This window comes from Micromesistius poutassou (genome assembly GCF_964030765.1).
Source record: "Micromesistius poutassou genome assembly, chromosome: 3".
Lineage (NCBI taxonomy): Eukaryota > Metazoa > Chordata > Actinopteri > Gadiformes > Gadidae > Micromesistius > Micromesistius poutassou.
In genome coordinates, this window is record NC_140273.1 from 18175725 (window position 1) to 18193310 (window position 17586).

The following is a 17586-nucleotide window of genomic DNA, read 5'->3' on the forward strand; positions in this document are numbered from 1 at the left end:
AAAGCATAATTAAAATATTAATGACATCTTTCAACTTTTGTAGACCGATGCTCCTTGCTTAATCGTAGATGGGCATACATGCTTGTAGAAAACATCCAATTAGTGAATGGATGGATGCATTGCTCACATTCTGACGTCCCCACCCAGGCGGACTATATTCAATGTAACACCCAAAGATCTTGCCTTGCCCGTAAGCGACTGATGTGAAAACATAAAGTGGGCGACATTAATTCTAGGCGAAGAAGCGGAACTATTGAAACCCGACAACCGAGAAGGAGCAGTCATGAATTAATTTGGCTGCAATGCGGAACAAACTGACGCGGAGAAACAACGCCGCAGTCGGAGAGTTTCAAAACAGGGTGGTGGCACAAAGTGATAAAATAAACCTCCTCCTTTCACCTGTAGAAAGCGGCTCTGACACCGAGGCTGTGTCGAAGAAGGATTTGGCTCGACTGAGCGATGACACCAATGATGGAGAGTGCAGGTCTACATGTGCTGCCGAGAGGCAAGTTATTACCAACGTTTATAAACTTCAACCCGAGGAAAGTCATACAAGCAAACTTGGAGTTTGTGAGATGCGGACAAAACAACAACATGCCAGGGCTAAACCCGTGTGTAAACAACACCATGATCAGGACCGGTTGAATGGTCTGCTGACAAACCCCGTTAGTCCTCGGAGAGAGAGTGTCCAGTCGTTCCAAAGTAAACGATCATCACCGAAACATTGGCTGAAGCAGAGGTACGAAGCGATAACCCCCGCCTGCACATCACAGTCCGACTCAAGTCCACACAACTATCTAGAAGAAATCAAAAATTCAAATCCTACATTTCCTGCCAGAAGAGTGTTTCGCTTCCTGCAAAAGAAGTCCAGTGAAAACAAATGTAATTTGTTATCTCCAGGTGAGTGTATAACAATTAGGGATAGGGATGACGATGATGAAGTATAGGAAATATGGATCCATACAAATGTCTTTGCCACCCAAAATGTCTTGGTTACCCAAAATGTGGTCGATAATTATTGTACAATAATAATGATGTGGTATGATTGTTCCACATCATTGTGTTTTCCAAACATGCACACATTTAAGAGAAGTGAGAGGCTTTTATTTCCAAGCTGAGGAAACTTGACACACATTCCCTCCCTACACCTCTCCTTAATCCACCATTTAGTTGAGAAAAGGAAACGCCACCACGAGGTGAATGTTCCTGGCAAGGATTCCAAGAGGCAGAGGCAAACTGTGCTCGTGGAGAGGACCACCTGTAGGCCCTCGGAGACCGGAGTCCTCTCCACCGACGCTGTGCAAGGACACTCTAGGCTAAGTCGCACTCAAAGACTGAAGCGCCTGAAACAGGGCGCTGGACTTTGTGACACGCCTCAACCCACACCGAAAATCCAATCAGAGACAGAAGCCGTCACTTACGATCCGGATACAGGTACAAATTGAGGTCTGAGCATTTACATCAACTGGTGTAAAATACACCTTGAAACCATTTCTGGAAATTAATAAGTTAATTTGTTTTTCTGTGTGGAGAAGCCGGTGTTAGCGATGTTCTTTGGACAGAGAAGTACAGCCCTTTGCATTCCAGCGAGGTTATTGGCAACTCTGGCTCAGTGAATAAAGTGCACAGGTGAGGTTTAGGTACGCACACATCTCTCCAGGGATTTGTACCAGAGGTCTTGAGACCGAGTTATTGTCTTCCTTCTGATTTGTCTTTTTGAAGTTGGTTGAAGAAATGGAGACTGAGGGTGGATCGATGCGATCAGAGAGAAGAAGTTGAAAGGAAGTGCCCACGCGACGACGACGATGGTTTGATTTGGGCACATTATTTTTTGGGTTGATGACTCACTTGAAACTCAGTTCCCAGGATGCGTTCTGGAAACACGACAGCACCCAGAATGTGTTTCTGTTGCAGGCTTGTGGGACTGTGGGGACTTCCAGGGCGAGGCTGGGTCTGAGGGGGAGACGGGGGAGCAGCTGTCCACCACCCTGCTGATCACCGGGCCTCCTGGGGTGGGCAAGACGGCCTCTGTGTACGCCTGCGCTCTGGAGCTCGGCTTCAAGGTCGGTGGACCGAGAACAGTGCCAGTTGAGGTTCTAGTCCTTGTCCCTGTGGCTACACCGTAACGTGTCTTAGTGCCATGGAGCAAGTTTTAGAAAATGAGCAGGATTGTGCTTACTGGCGCTGGGAAACCATACCTGAAATGAGTATAATAATCATAGTCAGCTTTTCATTTCAATCAGAAGGAAATTGAGAGGCTGTACATTTGTCTGGGATTGTGGTGCATACGTACGTGTTTCAGCTGATGGTTCCTTTCTGAACTCTTTCGTCGGCAGGTGTTCGAGGTGAACTGCTCCTCCCAGCGGCATGGCCGGTGTGTCCTGGCCCAGCTGAAGGAGGTCACCCAGTCTCACCTTGTGGAGGCCCCAGGAAAAGAGGCCCTCAGGCCTGCCTACTACAACAACTACAACCCCCACAACAGGCGCAGCAAGCCAGATGCTTTACCGGGTAGGGCCAGAGTTAGTCAGACACAGTGCAGCCTCATCTCGTCCGTTGTTTGTCATGTGTGTGCGGCTCTGAGAATAAGCCACAGTTGTAATGATATTATTAGGTGTGTGCGCATGTCTCTCGTTAAGTCTACCCTGCTAATTCAGCTCGTATTGCCATTGCCCAACTCTTTTTATTTTTGGTCATTGATTGTCATTATACCATTTATTTATTGTTGGAAATACTGTAATATCCTCTGAAAATGGTTTCTTGTCACAGGTGAAAAGACCTCCAAAACCACCGTCTCCACCTCAAAACGGAAACCCGTGGCCCACCAGGGCCGCTCCCGACGCAGAAAACCCCCGGGCCGTGGCGTCGCTGCTCTGGCCAGCTTCTTCAAGACCACAGCAGAGGACCCGGCCGTGGCCGCTAGCCCGTCTCCCGACAACCACCAGGAGCCATGCCATCTCGCAACAAGACCAGCGCGAGCGGGGAGGCGGGATCTCCGCACAGCAGCCGCGTCACTTGTTCTCTTCGAGGAGGTCAGACTGCTCTCTGTTCTACTGGCCGCCCATCCCGCTCTAAAAAGGGACTTTTGCGCTAAATCCTCGGTTCTTAGTTATTGGCTGAAATGATTTGTACAATTGTGCTGTATTTGTATGACAAATTCGATAAACTGTTAAAGCAATACAGAGTGTGTACACAGACCCGTGGTACGAGATCTTCCCATTTGGTGGAAGCCTATTGTGGCATGCATATGTCACCAAAGCTCTGATCCTGCGGTGGGTTTCAGAGGCGCTTGCATCGTGTGTTTTGATGAACAGGTTGATGTCATATTTGACGATGACGTGGGCTTCCTCTCAGCCATCAAGACCCTGATGACCACCACCAAGAGGCCCGTGGTTCTGACCACCAGTGGTAAATGGACTGGGTTTCTCAATGGCTTTTATGCCTGCTAGTAACATGGAGTAGAAGTTATTTTTGTAACTCTTTCAATCAGTGTCGCTTTTCATTGAGAATGTGTCGGTAAGAAACAGACGTACGTGTTGTCTGGTTACGCTTGGTCTGTCCCTCGCCTAACTCGGCTGGCTATTGGTCAACCATGTAGTTGGGTCAGCAGGATTACACAGCTTGTGAACAGTGATATTGAGTGATTACATATTGAAGTAATGGACAATGTAAATCCGTAGTTTGGGGTTATCAGGGTGTGTACTAAGCATCAGGAAGATCTGAAGCTCTTTATGCTAACAAGTTTACATGACTTAGGGTTAGGGTTAGTGCTGGGTAACAAAATGGTGTTTTCTTTGTTTTATGCATTTAAAAGTTGGCTTTCATTTCTAAAGCATTACACATTAAAATACCAGATTGTGTTTGCCACATATACACTCTTCCATTTTAGAGATTGAATGGAAAGAAATCTTGTCCAGTGTACCCTTTCCGTCTCAGATGATTTTCTGTCTCACTGTGTAATGCAAGACCGTGTCTCCTCTGTAGATCCATCATTCAAAGAGAGATTTGAAAGCGACGTGGAAGAAATCGTCTTTAAAAGGCCCTCAGCTGTAAGTTCAGACCTGTACGATCCAGTTTAACATGGGACCAGTAACGGCACCGACAGGTGGTGAGTGGTGTCCTGTACCTCCCTGTTCCCCAGGTGAACGCCTGCAGCTACCTGCGTCTGGTGTGTCTGGCGGAGAAGGCCAGGACTCGGCAGCATGAGGTGGCGGGCCTCCTGGCCGAGTGCCAGGGGGACCTCAGGCGCTGTCTGCTCCAACTGCACTTCCTGGTGAAGAGCAGTGTGGGTCGGCGACCCCCACGGACGAGACGGCCCAGGCAGTGGGTTCCTGGCGGGGTGGACCGTAAGGCAGTCGATTTATTCTTCTGTTCATGTTCTTATAACGCTCGCTCCTGGGACTGTTAACTGAAGAACACGGCTCGTAGGAAGTAAGAGAACAGAAGTGCTTTCTGCTTGACCTAGATAACGCTACAATTTATGAACCTCTCTTTTAAACTATAAATGAAGGCCAGTGATTATAATATTTGATGTTCAGACTCTCTATGGCGTCAAGAATTCCTCGTGAATGAGGCCTGATCAAAACGTCTAGGGAAATGTGACTAGTTTTCAAATTTAGTTGACACTTGAAGGCCAGAGCTAAAAGTTTGACTTGTTCTGAATTAATTCATAACAAGCCAACATCAGTACAACTGGTTGCATTGCATACATTTCTCTGATAAGTTGAGGGACTAAAACCATGTCCATCCTGACTAAGTGGACCTGACTTGAGGCTAAAGTTAAACGACTGTACTTCTATGTTGGAGAGTGTAATGATCTTAATTTCTCTTCCTTGCAGAAAAAATAAAAAAAATAATAAATAGAAATGCTACTAATGTAATCACAAGTACTTTGTGATTACATTAGTAGCGTTAGAAGATATAAGTGCATATCAAAACACTTTCCCAGTGCCAGACAAGTGAGGTAATGCGTATAAATGAGTAGAGTAGAGTCTGCACTTATTGCACACCAAGGTGTCACTGGTTGTAAATAATTTAAAATCATCGGCATCCTCTGTTCTTGACCCAATACCATAAACTTGGATCAAATGTGTTTGTGGCCTAGCCTACATAGGACCAACTTCTAGGACCCCAAAAAGCAGAATATGTGAAGGACTAGAGACCTAGTCCTTCACAGCAAGAGAGCAAATATAAGTTCACATAAAGAGGGTGAAAATGCCAGATAGAGGACAAGACATAGATGCCTCACGGCTCATGCCAGAGATGTATAGTAACAAAGTAGAACTACTTCACTACTGTGCTTAAGTACTAAAATGCTGTATCTGTACTTTACTGGAGTATTATTTTTTTCTCCTACTTCCACTTTTACTTCACTACATATTTTTGATGAGTTCAATACTTTTACTCCGATACATTCATGTGCTGAATCGTTACTCGTTACAATTATAAAAATGTTAGGAATCATATCAAACCCATAGTATCAATGCCAGAGCGGTAGATGGCTCTGTCACCAGGTTTGATGAAGCTGGCTCATCATTGGGCAAATCAAGCAATCAAGCTGTATATAAGAGGACCGCGTGCTCCCGTTCCATTTCAAGATGTAAGACCCAGAAACACCACCTTCAACACCTTCGAATGATCGTGGTGAGGGTGATGACAGAGACCACCCCTGGCCCTACTTAGAGTCCATGTCTTCTTTTGTCGGAGTAAAAGACAATTCATATCAAAGGAAGTGCCTACTCTGCCTCCCGAAAGATTGCAAAATAATGGCCTTCAAAAATTCACAGTCGAGTTTGAAGAAACATATCAAGGATATGTTTAAATATTTGAAATAATATAAACAATATGATATTCTAACTTTTGACTGCTTTCTTTAATATAAACATAACACAATACTTGTACTTTTACTTTCAGTACTAAAAATAATACAATACTTAAGTACAAATCATTTTGAATACTTTAGTACTTCAGTACTTCCACTTAAGTGTGGTGTTTAAAGAACACCTCAACTTCTACTCAAGTCACTTTTTGATATAGTACTTGTACTTTTAGGGATCTGGGTCTCTAGTACTTTATACAGCTCTGCCTCACGCCAGGAATATTTAATATTGGCATTTTCCTTTTAGACTATCCTTTATTTGTATTTTTATGTTATATGTATTGTTAATGTACACTTTGAGAATCTTGATGCACCATACACACACACTATTAGTAAAAAATGTATTCACATCACTACTTATTTCGTCACTTTTCATGATGTGGGCACAAGACTGACACTCACCTGAATGACGCATCGCCCTACCTGACCACCCTACGTTAATGGTATTGGTGCCCTTCCTTCTCATCCTTCCTGACCAAGATGTGATTAAAATGGTTTTACTGGTGAAAATGTACACCTTTGGAGCAATATACAGTGTGTTTTAACTGTTTGTATTATGTTTTCGTATTGTTTAATTGTAGGCACCAAGGATGGTGAAGAGAGGGTAAAGTGTGTTCCCCTGCCAGCTGACACTGCTGGCTGCCCTGCCCTGGCTTGTCTCAACACTTTGACTCAGCGGAATATATCACAGCTTCTAAAGGCAGGTATTTATATTAGTGTGTGTGGAGGGGTGGGGGATACATGTTTGAAATATAATTTTGTTTAAATGGTCCTTTTATCTTCAGTGCCAGTCCTGGGCCGAGCCAGAAAATGAGCTTCTGACCGTCCTTACTGAAAGCTGGCGAAGACATTTCCCCCTGTTGTATTCAAACCTGGAGCTGCTCCTACCTCTGCCAGCCAGCACCCAGGAAACCACAAACTGTTGCCCAGATAAAGACCCCAATGCCAGGACACACACTGAACCACCTCTACCTGCCAGCCAACCTCCAGTCCAACACCAAGGACAACAACAGGGGGGAAATGTTGATCTGAAGGCTGCGTCATCAACAACGACGAGGACCTGTTTAAGAAACACCTCCAGGCTGAGTAGAAGGAAGGGCATTTTGACTCTTACTGACTGTAGCAGATCGTCTCCTAATAGTGCTCTCAAACCACCACTACCGAAAGGGCAGCTGTCTATGGAGGGAACTCATTTAGGACCCCGGGGCTCTGTGGATGAAACTGGAGATAAAGGAACCAAAGCGTCGACACGGTTGGAAGCCTTAACCCACTTTGTCGACCTCATGTCTTACCTAGACTCCACCGTGGTAAACGTTGAACCGCACGTTTCAGGGCCCTGTGTCTCCAAAGAGTTCTTCTGGACAGGAGCGGAGGTGAAGGACGGCCTGGTGGATGAGATGAGACAAGGAGGGGCGGAGAGGACATGGAGACAGCAGGAGGGGCTGTTGGAGATCCAGGCTGCGGTCGAGGGCTTGGGGTTCCATGTCTACCAGGGGGGGGTGTCTGCAGCGAGCAGTGGCGCCCCGACATGGAGCCAGGAAGTGGGGGGTGTGGAGTGGGAGGAACCCATGGACAGACTGTCCCTTCCTGGGTCCGCCCAGAGACTGAGCTCTGGGGAGCACCTTCTCCCCCAGCCCAGGAGTGTCATCACCAGGTGACCAGATCAGATGTTTACACCACTCTCGCACGACATTTATCATGACTTCCTTTTCATGGAGGATCCCTTGATTTGGCCTGTATGAAGCTTGGATCCACTTTACCCCCTCTAGTTTTCACTTCAAACGACGTATCTCTGATCTGGTAACTCTAGCACGGCCCAGCGGAGGTTTGAGCTGAGCCGGGCGGTCCTCCAGAGCCGGGGGTTCAGTCTGCTGGGGAGCAGACGGACCGTCTGCCTGGACTACATGTCCACCCTGCGTTCCATCTGTCACCACCAGCTACAGGAGCACGGCAGGTGAGCCCTGCAACACTACTGCCCTGTGTGGTTTAGCTCTCAGCTGGCTTGATGCCAGGAACATGATTGTTGGGATTTGCGGGAAAACGTAGACTAACTGAGAAGGCGTGGATTGGTGGACGTTCCTGAAATGTGTTAGAGGGTGAAGGAATGAAGGAATATGACAATATGTAAAAGGCTTTGAGTGTCTTCAAATCGGTGGATAAACGTAATGTATTATTAAAATCTAAAACCGTTGCTATTGAAGGTACATAAATCTCCTTCTAAACCACATATCAGGGTGGTTGACCCGAGTTGCAGTAGGGGGTGCTGTTGCCTTGCATCCCGGCGTTTTATTACTGACTTGGGTCCCGGATGCAAGCCAAGGAGATCCCCAGCAGATTGAGTTGAGGATGTTATGGAGACTGAATCTCTTGTTGGTGTTTTTTTGAGAACCGGTGATAAACACACAAAACCTAAGCATGGGGGTTATTTTGTAGCCTGGAGACCATCCTGATCACGTGAGCACACATTCTGTTTTCAGTCAGTCTGGACCTCTAGCCATCCACATATTTTCAGGAATTACAATGTAACTCGTGGCCCATCACTGCATTGTAGTTGACGTAAAATACAGGCCACAGCTGGAAAAACACTAATGGTGTCTCCCGAAAGCAACAAGGGGTAATGTCAACATTAGTAGAGTAGACACAGCCATAGGTGCAGAAATAGGCTCCATAACAACTTGAACAAATTGTATCCACTGGACTGCGCACCTTGATCGCATCACATGTTTTGCACCGATGATTGGCTGAAGTGGATCTGTTAGGGCAAGTACTGCCGCCCATGATAGAGGTCCAGACTGATCCATGTGGTGAAACTGGATGTGAAGTGATCAGGATGCTCTCAGGCTTATTTTGTGTGCTCTAGTGAATAATGATGACCTGCAATTTGCAATAGGTTTCAGAACTACCTGCGCAGCATTCATCTGGGTCTCTCCAACACAACGATGCAACTGCTGGCTGAGGAGTGCATGGAGTAAAGTATTGAAGTCATTTGACGTATTTTTAACATCTGCTTAATTCAATTAAACAGACCTCTTTATTGTCTCATGAAGTGTATGCATCAATGTATACAGTCAAGGAGGGGAAAACGGTTCTGTGTGTGTGTGTATACATTTAAGGGAAAACAAGAATAAATAAAACCCATATTTTTGTAACTTCAGTTCCAGTTATTGTTATTTCATTCATACAGGAGATCGGTGTCGAGGTTCAGGGACCGCAGGAATGAAAGTGGCCACTCTTTATTTTACCAAAACACACCTACCAAGAAGCACAACCAACACATTTCCCACATCACCAAATTCCCACATTGTTATGTCCAACAGTTTGTGTTCATTCTGCGAAACACTGCTTTGCATGTACATAGTACGAGAAAAAGTAAAAAATATATATAAATACAGTGAAAAGGTCGGTTTCACCAACACCAACTCACGGTCATTCGGGAGAAAACTTGAATCGGAGACCGTGATCCTTCAAGACTCCCGTCTTCAATCAACTACTGAAACACACCTGCAACCACTGTCAACCGTCTCCTGGTCGGCACCTGGACCTTGGGTGAGTTGGGAACGAGCCGGCTGTCCTTCTAGCACAAGCTAGGCTGGGAACTATCCCGGGCCAGGCCTACCTAGACGACTCACTGAGCAGCTCGTAGAAGGCCACGGCCTGCAGCAGGGCGTCACACAGCTCCTCGCCCCCCCGGCCCCGCCCCATCTGGAAGGCGTTCCTGTACTTCAGCAGCAGGTCCTGGGGGAAGTTGAGCCGCGGCAGCTTCTGCGTCACCGACTCGGTCATCATCTGACGCACGGCCTGGGCGCCGCTGGTCCGCGACTCCCCGACCATCAGGCCGAAGTGGCGCCCCACGGCCAGACGCATCATGTTCAGGACCCTGAGGAGGACGAGCTCGACTTTATACTAGCACACATTTCCACCATTTAAAAGAATAGTTGTTAATGTTAAATACATTTTTTTAGCCAGCCATTTATTAATTTTTAGCCTGTTTTATTCTTACATAAATAGTAATAGCAGAAATGTCTATGCAGCATTTGCTTAGCCCAAATGTAGAATGGGAGAACACAATTTGGAGGCCCTAGCCTAAACCGATGAGTTAATCAATCTTTCTTAGGTAATCATTAATATTTGGCATCAGACATTGAGATCTGCATATGACCAGTTTAGATTTGAGGCCAAGTACAAAGAAAGTTACAGATTAATAAATATACAAAGTTGATCAGCACAAACATTTAAAATTGCTTTAGTATGACATAATTACAGGTTTCTCAGTATCAACATGTTATTTGCCATATTTAATGGGGCCCTAGTCTAACAGCCTACCCAGTGGACTGTACGAAGTGGTAGGCTTAACTATCCAGTAATAAACATCTGGGTTTCCCACTTGTGATGTCACTAGAAGGTGCTTAGAGGGAGATTTTTTAAAGGGCTTGTAACAGCTAGTCACACTCACACCTGGTGGTAAAATAGGGGCCCTTTTTTACTGAATTGATTTTTGTACTACCTGGGAGGTGTGTTTGAGTCTGTCTGGTAGATTTTGGGCTCCAGCAGTGCAAACAGCATGGCCTCCACTGAGCGCATGTGAGCCATGATGGGGAACAGAGTGGTGTTCTGTAGGGAGATGGAGGGCTTCTCTACCAAGTAGAAGTCTGCTGGGGGCAGCTGGGACACAACATTAGAGATCTGGTGCAAGAAACAAAGGAGCACAAGTTACTAGTGTACAGGTGTAGGTCTCCTTATATGTGCATGCTGTTTTTTAAAGCAAACATCATAATTAGGGTACTACCCAACATGCAATTAACAATCTGGCCAGAGTCTATACTTGCATCATTTAAGTAAGATGAAGCAATGTAGGTCCCCTTTAAAAAGTTAGGACAGTCCAGTTGTTGCCAGTCCAGCACCATCATCCCTCTGTCCACATGGGCCCAGGCAACTTTGTTAGTCCCACATATTATTGACACTATGGAAGTGGCTTCCTGAAAAATAAACACATTTTGGAATGAGCATGCACGGCAATTCACTTTTGATAAAAGTGTCACTTAAATGAGTAAGGTACGGCTCACCTCAAGCCAGGCTCTGTCCACCTCAGGTTTGATAAACTTCATCAACTGAACCTTCACCTTCTTCTCTTTCTTGAGCGGATTGAGAATAGAGTTAAAAACTACGAGCGCACTCTTATGCTTCAGCAGGGGCACATTCACCACACTCTCGAGACTTCTGAAAGGTCCATTTTTGGTCCTGTAATCAACAATGTTGACCGACTTGCGTCCTCGCAACAACTTGACACCGGCCAGCTCGGACTCCGAAGCATTGTTCAAGGTCCGGAGGATGACCTCCCGCTGGTCTGCAGTGTAGCAGGTGTCCAGCGATATGTCATCTGTACACGGCGCAGTAGGGATGAGGTTCGCGTTCAGGGTCTCGAACCCTGCGACGGGGACCCGACTTCTCCAGCAACACGTGCATTGAAGATACCGGGGTTCCAGTTCAGGGAAGGCTCCATGAGGACGGCTGAACAAACCAGATGGGCCGGAATTATTTCCTGTAGGGTTAATGAATATGGCAGCCATTAGATGTAATCGGGAGGATAATAAATAGACAAACTAGATTAGCCGGTCGGTACTTTTTCATTGATAATAGCAAATAAGTTGCACGTCTTTGAAACATACCCCTCTGGATAAAGGATGATACTAATCGCCTGGCGACCAACATAGTCCTCAGTTTATGTACAGTATATTTATGAACAATTCGTTACAAGCATTGTTGAGCTGTGATAACTTTGCCTTTGCCCCTAGTTGTTGTCCGTTACTATACAAAAGCCCGACCTCAAACAAGGCTACTAGGAAAGTAGTTCCGCGCTATGCTTGTTTCTTCTTTATCAGGAAGGCCTTTTACATTTAAATTAACAATTTCAAACTAGCTCACACACACGTATGAAATGTATTAATTAAGGTATTATTGTAGGCCTGGTACTGTTTCTAGATTTTAACTAGCTCATTTCTTAAATACTATATACTTTTGTAGACTTCATACACCACAACATATTCTTGATAATCACACTGGAAAATGTTGATATTAAAGAAAAATCCGATATATTTTTGTAGACTTCATACACCACAACTTATCCTAGATAATCACACTGGAAAATGTTGACATTAAAGCAAAATGCTATATATTTTTGTAGACTTCATACACCACAACTTATTCTAGATAATCACACTGGATTATCACAAACGTCCAAATCTTTAAGTGATGACATGGCATGACATATTGCAGTAATAATCAAAACTTGTGAAATGTGTTACAGACATTTATTCCATTTGATACAGACTTCAATGGGGAATGCAAAGCTCAAGGGACATAGAGCATTTAAAAAGTAATTCCATACCATAATAGCATATGTATATATAGAAATATGAATAGAAGCTGGTCTGACTTCCTGTTTCTGTTATTTCTGAGTTAGGCCTACTGCGTTGCCTGGGAGAACAATAAACCGTGTCAGGCTTTTGTGCCAAGAGGAAATTCTCAATCTCTTGGCCCACTGAAAGGAACCCAGTGGTTATTTTAACCTTTGTGCAAATATGGACTACTTCTTACACTGTAGCCTCTTAGGTGGGACTTAATAGTCATTTCAATAGCAGCAACCTATGACCTATGGCAAATCCAGAAAGAAATAAGAAGATCTTGCTTGATTTGATGAAAAAGCCAGGAAATCACTTGTGTGCTGATTGCGGAGCCCCAGGTGAGTACACAATATTTTGTCATATTTTGTGTAAGAGATGGTAGAATATTTTCAAAAAATTCATGTGTGGTTTTTATCTGATTTAAAACAAAGGTACGTTTTCACATTTTGCACATGGGGAAGTGTAAGTAGCCTAGATACTTTCTTTGTATGTTCCTCGTTTGTACACGGCACGCAACATTCACAAGTTAAAATAGAATGTACAACTCTGTCTGCATATACCTAGTGCCATATAAACTATATTTTGATAAAGGTACCTATTGTAAGTACTGGCAATTAAGCCAAAATGTACTGTATAATGTCCAGTCTATGTTGTCTGCTGTCTTACCAAATTAATTTATCAATAATTTGATAGATCCTGACTGGGCATCGTACATCCTGGGTATTTTCGTGTGTCTGAACTGTTCTGGAACACACCGGGACTTACCGGCTGTCAGCAGAGTCAAGTCCATACGCCTGGATTACTGGGAAGACTCTCTTGTTGAGGTACAGCGAGGGCTATAATGAACTCCTAAACAATAAGGAATTCATTTATGAAATTAATGAGTGATCATAGGTGCTAATCAGCGATAGAACACTAGTATAAACATACTCAACATACTAACCAATTACTCCTCAGACTGTCTTTGTCAGGGAGGAGTGTCTTGCCTTTTAGCCTTTCTTGTGTACAAACCATTTTATGTTTTTTTGTGGTTCTCAGGCTATTATATCTTATTATATATTATAAACAAAATAGTTAGTGGTATATAGGTGGTATTATTGACTGATTGATTGATTATTTGATTATTGGACCAATTACCTCAAATCTATTGGATGATTTCTGTCAGTGTTGCTTTGCATTAGACTGGCCTATAGACAATTGATGAATCATAAGCTGAACTGCAATTTCCCACTCACATTGACCATGCTGTAATCTCTTTTTGTTTCAGTTCATGAGAGAAAAGGGCAACACTTCCTCCAATTCTGTGTTTGAGAAATGCATCCCTGCTTTTTTCTATCAGCCACAACAGAAAGATTGCGTGTGAGTGATGATTTTGGTCAAAATTTGATGATGTGAAAATGACTAAACTAAGGAAAGAGAGCCCTGTATGAGGAACAGATACTAGTGGCCCAGAACCATATATAAATACTGTAGGCGTATGCACAACTGTCTGTATCACAATATATTTATAAATGGTGGATACATATTTAATGGCCAAGAAAGACTTAGAAATTAGTTCAAGCTCTGGGATGGTTACTTCTTAGAACATTGACTGAAAATGTCATGCCTCTTTTTAGCGTTCTTAGGGATCAATGGATCCGTGCAAAATACGAGAGAAGAGAATTCACAGGGGAAAACAATGACGTTCGGCGTGACTATAACTCAGGTACGAACAACAACAAATGATGATGAACAAGAAAGTAATAATAACAAACCAAAACCTCCATTACATTACTAATGCATCTGGTAGTGTGAAGCCCACCCTAAGTGTGTAGTATGCATGGTTAGATAGGATATCTTTAACAGACCACATGGATCTGCCCTAACCCAGACATATTGGAGGCAGCTCTATGGAAGAAGGGCAAGAACAAGAAGGCGTTTCTCAAGAGGACCTTCCTGCTCTGCCGGAGAGAGTTCACACTCAGATACTTTGTCAGAGAAGACGTGGGTACTTTTTATCAACCATTTGATGGATGTCTGGCTGAACAACAAAGCCATGAGTATTGTGCATCACTGATTCCCTGCCCGCCACCACTGCCAGTCCAAGGTTCCCAAACGTGTGATCTACATGAAGGACCTGAACGCAGTGTTCCAACCCGAGAAGATAGGCCACTCTCACGGCCTGCAGATCTCCTACCAGCAGGAGGAACACACCAGGAATCTGTTTGTTTACCATGAGAGTGGACAGGTGAGGACTTGCCCACATATGTACCGTAGAAAACTGGGCATCATTTAAATTGTGCAGGGAGGACCAACCTATGGTTCTTGGCTGTAGTAAGTGTAGGGGTCAGCTGATCCAGTGGTTATGCTATATAAGGTGCTATAACCTGCCTGCTGTCATGTCAGTAAAACAGGCCAAGATTTGGCCTGTTTCATGAAATACACCCTGTATGCTCTCCTGAACCATGGCATTAGTCCTGAGTTTATAACAATTTGAATACATTTTTTTTGATAATATACACTTTACTAGACACGTTAGATTTCAGCTTATTTCTAAACTGTTTGTATAGTCTCTGTGTTGTGTATTTTCCCAATTGTAGTAGTAATTCTTGAAGTGTAAATCAAGGAAGCTTGACAGGTTGGATCAGAGGGTCGAATAGATGGTTTATTCCAGGATGTAATACAGCAAGGTACAGACTTTGGTTGAATAATCTATAGTGTAGGTGGTGAGGGGCAGTCTCCTGACGTGCTCCTTGGCTGTCGATCCCTCTTCTCGCCGAACCGAAGGTTTGGGGCGAGTATTATAATAAGAAAATGTAAATAACACAAGAACAGAAGCAGTCTCTCCCTTGATAAGGTATATGGCCGTGGCTATGCCCCAGACGACCAGGTTGGTTTGTCCTTGTTGGGACATAACAAATGGAGGAATGTTGGAAATAACACCTGGTATCAGTAGGAGAGGCACTGGCCTGTTCATAGACTTAAGAAATGTGAAGAAAGAGAGACACTAAAATACACCAATATTCTACACACGCAATGAATTGCAGATCATAATCAGGTGAGACATAATAACTAAATTCAAATATCCTGCAAACTCAACTGGTAAATTATTTTTAGGTAATTGTGTCCTGGTTCAATGCTATTCGGGCGACTCAGTTGGCATACCTCAAGAGGAAACACCCAGCTGTTCAAGAGCATGTGGTGAGAATGCAGCAGTTACATTTTTTATTTCAACGTTTCAACGTTGTGAAAGACCTGAAAGCTGTTACTACAGTGATTAATGTGATTAATCATTTTCCATCCACTTCCAGCATGCTTGGCCTCTTTATACGAAATATAACTGAACTGGTCATGTAAACGTAAAGATCAGTCTGCTTGTGACTCGTTTCACAATCATTTGTAATATCATGTAATCATACAAATTAAAGTGCCTTATGAGTAAAGAGGATAACACTACAACATATGGATAAGGCCAAGGAAAATTCCCTTGGATCTTTCCATATGTTGTAGTGTTACATCCTGGAATTCAAATGATGGCATGTTGTGTTAATGATCTATACAGTAAAGGTAGAGAGTAGTTGTTTTATAGACATTATCTCTCTGCTCCCATCTAAACACTGAAGCAAAATCACCCAAATGTAAAGGATGGCTTATAGGACGTGCATAATGAAGTACTTTGGTCTATTGATCTGTTCCCCTTTTGTCTCCCTTTGCAGTTAATACCTCTGATTAGCAGGTGCTGCTTGAAAGAAGGCTACATGGAGAAAACAGGTCCCTTGGTTAGTGGTTCACAAAGCACTTCCAAAATGGATCAATACAAATATTCTGTTGACATACACTTAAGCCTGATCCCTTCTACCTGTGTGTGTGTGTGTGTGTGTGTGTGTGTGTGTGTGTGTGTGTGTGTGTGTGTGTGTGTGTGCGTGCCTGTGTCCCACATGGCAGCAGTGGGAGCCATTCAAGAAGAGGTGGTTCACATTAAGTTTACAAGACAGAAAGCTTCTGTACTTTAAATCTCCAATGGTAACTTGACTAACAAATCAGTCCCATTTGTATCTACTTGCTGTGTTTACTGATATAAGTAGACACGTGCACATATCCACTGTGTTCCCCACCAGGATGCCACAGAGCTGGGGGCCGTCTTCATCGGGACGGCGAGCCATAGCTACTCGGTCGCCGGGCAGAGCCCGGCGGGGAGGCGCCAGGGCAAGTGGAACTGGGGCATCGCCATGACGACCCCTGGGAGGCAGTTCATCTTCATGTGTGAACAGGAGGAGGACCAGAGGGAGTGGCTAGAGGCCCTCCGAGAGGTCATCTCTACACCCATGACTCTACAGGACTACTCCAGTGAGTGCCTCTGCTCCTCTTTATAGATACATATACTGTATGAGAGAGAGAGAGAGAGAGAGAGAGAGAGAGAGAGACGCAGAGAGGCGGTACTAAATGCGGTCCATTGTTGTCTGTCCGTCTTTCTTCCTCCAGACGAAGCAAATTGGAGGAGAAAAAGGAAGTGACACACAGCAGCAAGAAGAGGGACTCGATTGGTCGGTTTACAGAAGAGAGCGTAAAGGGCGGGCCCTGGGCATAGGGCGTATTATAGGCCGTCACTTTGGGGGCCATCCATCCCGTTTAATGTTGTTGATTGTAAATGAGAACAATAATATTAAATTACACTAATTTCTATTTGAATAGACATTAATCCATCACTTGACATTTCCTTTACTGATTCACTGTTGTCACAATTTTGGTGTTGTTCAAAGAGGCATATGCTCGAGTGATCCTGAGTTGTAAATCTGTGGTTCCATTTGAGCTGTTGGTTATCCGATGGTGCAGCCGAGGGTGGTGTCCATGTAAACCTAATGCAATCCAGTCATTTTGCAAAGCCTAGGATGTGTCTACATTTATGAGTAAAACCATTGGCCAAAAATAAATTGTGTTAGGGACATAACGGTTCAGATGAAAAAATATATGTACATGGTCTTCAACATTTGCGATTTTAGGCAATGTAATAGGGGGATTGGTATGAGGTCAAGAAGATAATTGTATGCCTTCGCCATAGTAGGATTTGTAATTTCACATATGAGACTGCACTGGGTGGGTTTTAAAAATCTTGGTAAAAGAGATGTTAGGGTTTTGTAATGCAGAGTCATAACTAGCCATGTAGTAATGATATGTAGGTTATGCTAACAAAACATAATGGCAGAGATAATGAAACAAGTCTTTGTAGCTAACAGCAAACATCTAAATTGTAGTTGTTATCACAAAATAAACAGTTGAACACAGTCACCCAGACTAACCATAACAGATACAAATGGATGAATCAATCACAGA

At 44.0% G+C, this 17586-nt stretch overlaps 3 protein-coding genes across 4 annotated transcripts; 2 read left to right on the forward strand and 1 right to left on the reverse strand.

Moving 5' to 3' along the window:
• Positions 1-302: 302 nt before the first annotated feature.
• On the forward strand, positions 303-9013 carry atad5b (ATPase family AAA domain containing 5b; the record flags this gene model as incomplete). Its single annotated transcript, XM_084465592.1, has 14 exons — positions 303-900; positions 1171-1434; positions 1536-1629; positions 1723-1808; positions 1915-2063; positions 2337-2508; positions 2767-3029; positions 3312-3405; positions 3982-4046; positions 4139-4343; positions 6457-6575; positions 6661-7529; positions 7686-7829; positions 8766-9013. 14 exons carry the CDS (start codon positions 303-305, stop codon positions 8845-8847), a joined length of 3204 nt encoding a protein of 1067 aa, XP_084321718.1. The 3' UTR covers positions 8848-9013.
• Positions 9014-9033: 20 nt separating this feature from the next.
• On the reverse strand, positions 9034-11677 carry tefm (transcription elongation factor, mitochondrial). The gene is made up of 5 exons (XM_084465593.1): positions 11542-11677; positions 10939-11414; positions 10702-10851; positions 10380-10558; positions 9034-9752 (listed from the first exon to the last, which is right to left on the reverse strand). The coding sequence occupies exons 1-5, from the start codon at positions 11582-11584 to the stop codon at positions 9488-9490; spliced, it is 1113 nt and encodes a 370-aa protein (XP_084321719.1). The 5' UTR covers positions 11585-11677; the 3' UTR covers positions 9034-9487.
• A 704-nt stretch (positions 11678-12381) lies between these two features.
• On the forward strand, positions 12382-16938 carry adap2 (ArfGAP with dual PH domains 2). Of its 2 annotated transcripts, XM_084465144.1 has the most exons (11): positions 12382-12614; positions 12970-13100; positions 13544-13635; positions 13893-13981; positions 14147-14259; positions 14357-14503; positions 15373-15456; positions 15972-16034; positions 16201-16278; positions 16374-16602; positions 16738-16938. In XM_084465144.1, the coding sequence occupies exons 1-11, from the start codon at positions 12527-12529 to the stop codon at positions 16767-16769; spliced, it is 1146 nt and encodes a 381-aa protein (XP_084321270.1). In that variant the 5' UTR covers positions 12382-12526; the 3' UTR covers positions 16770-16938. The 2 variants fall into 2 exon arrangements, with proteins under 2 accessions (XP_084321270.1, XP_084321271.1); XM_084465145.1 differs by lacking the exons at positions 15373-15456; positions 15972-16034; positions 16201-16278.
• The last annotated feature ends 648 nt before the right edge of the window (positions 16939-17586 follow it).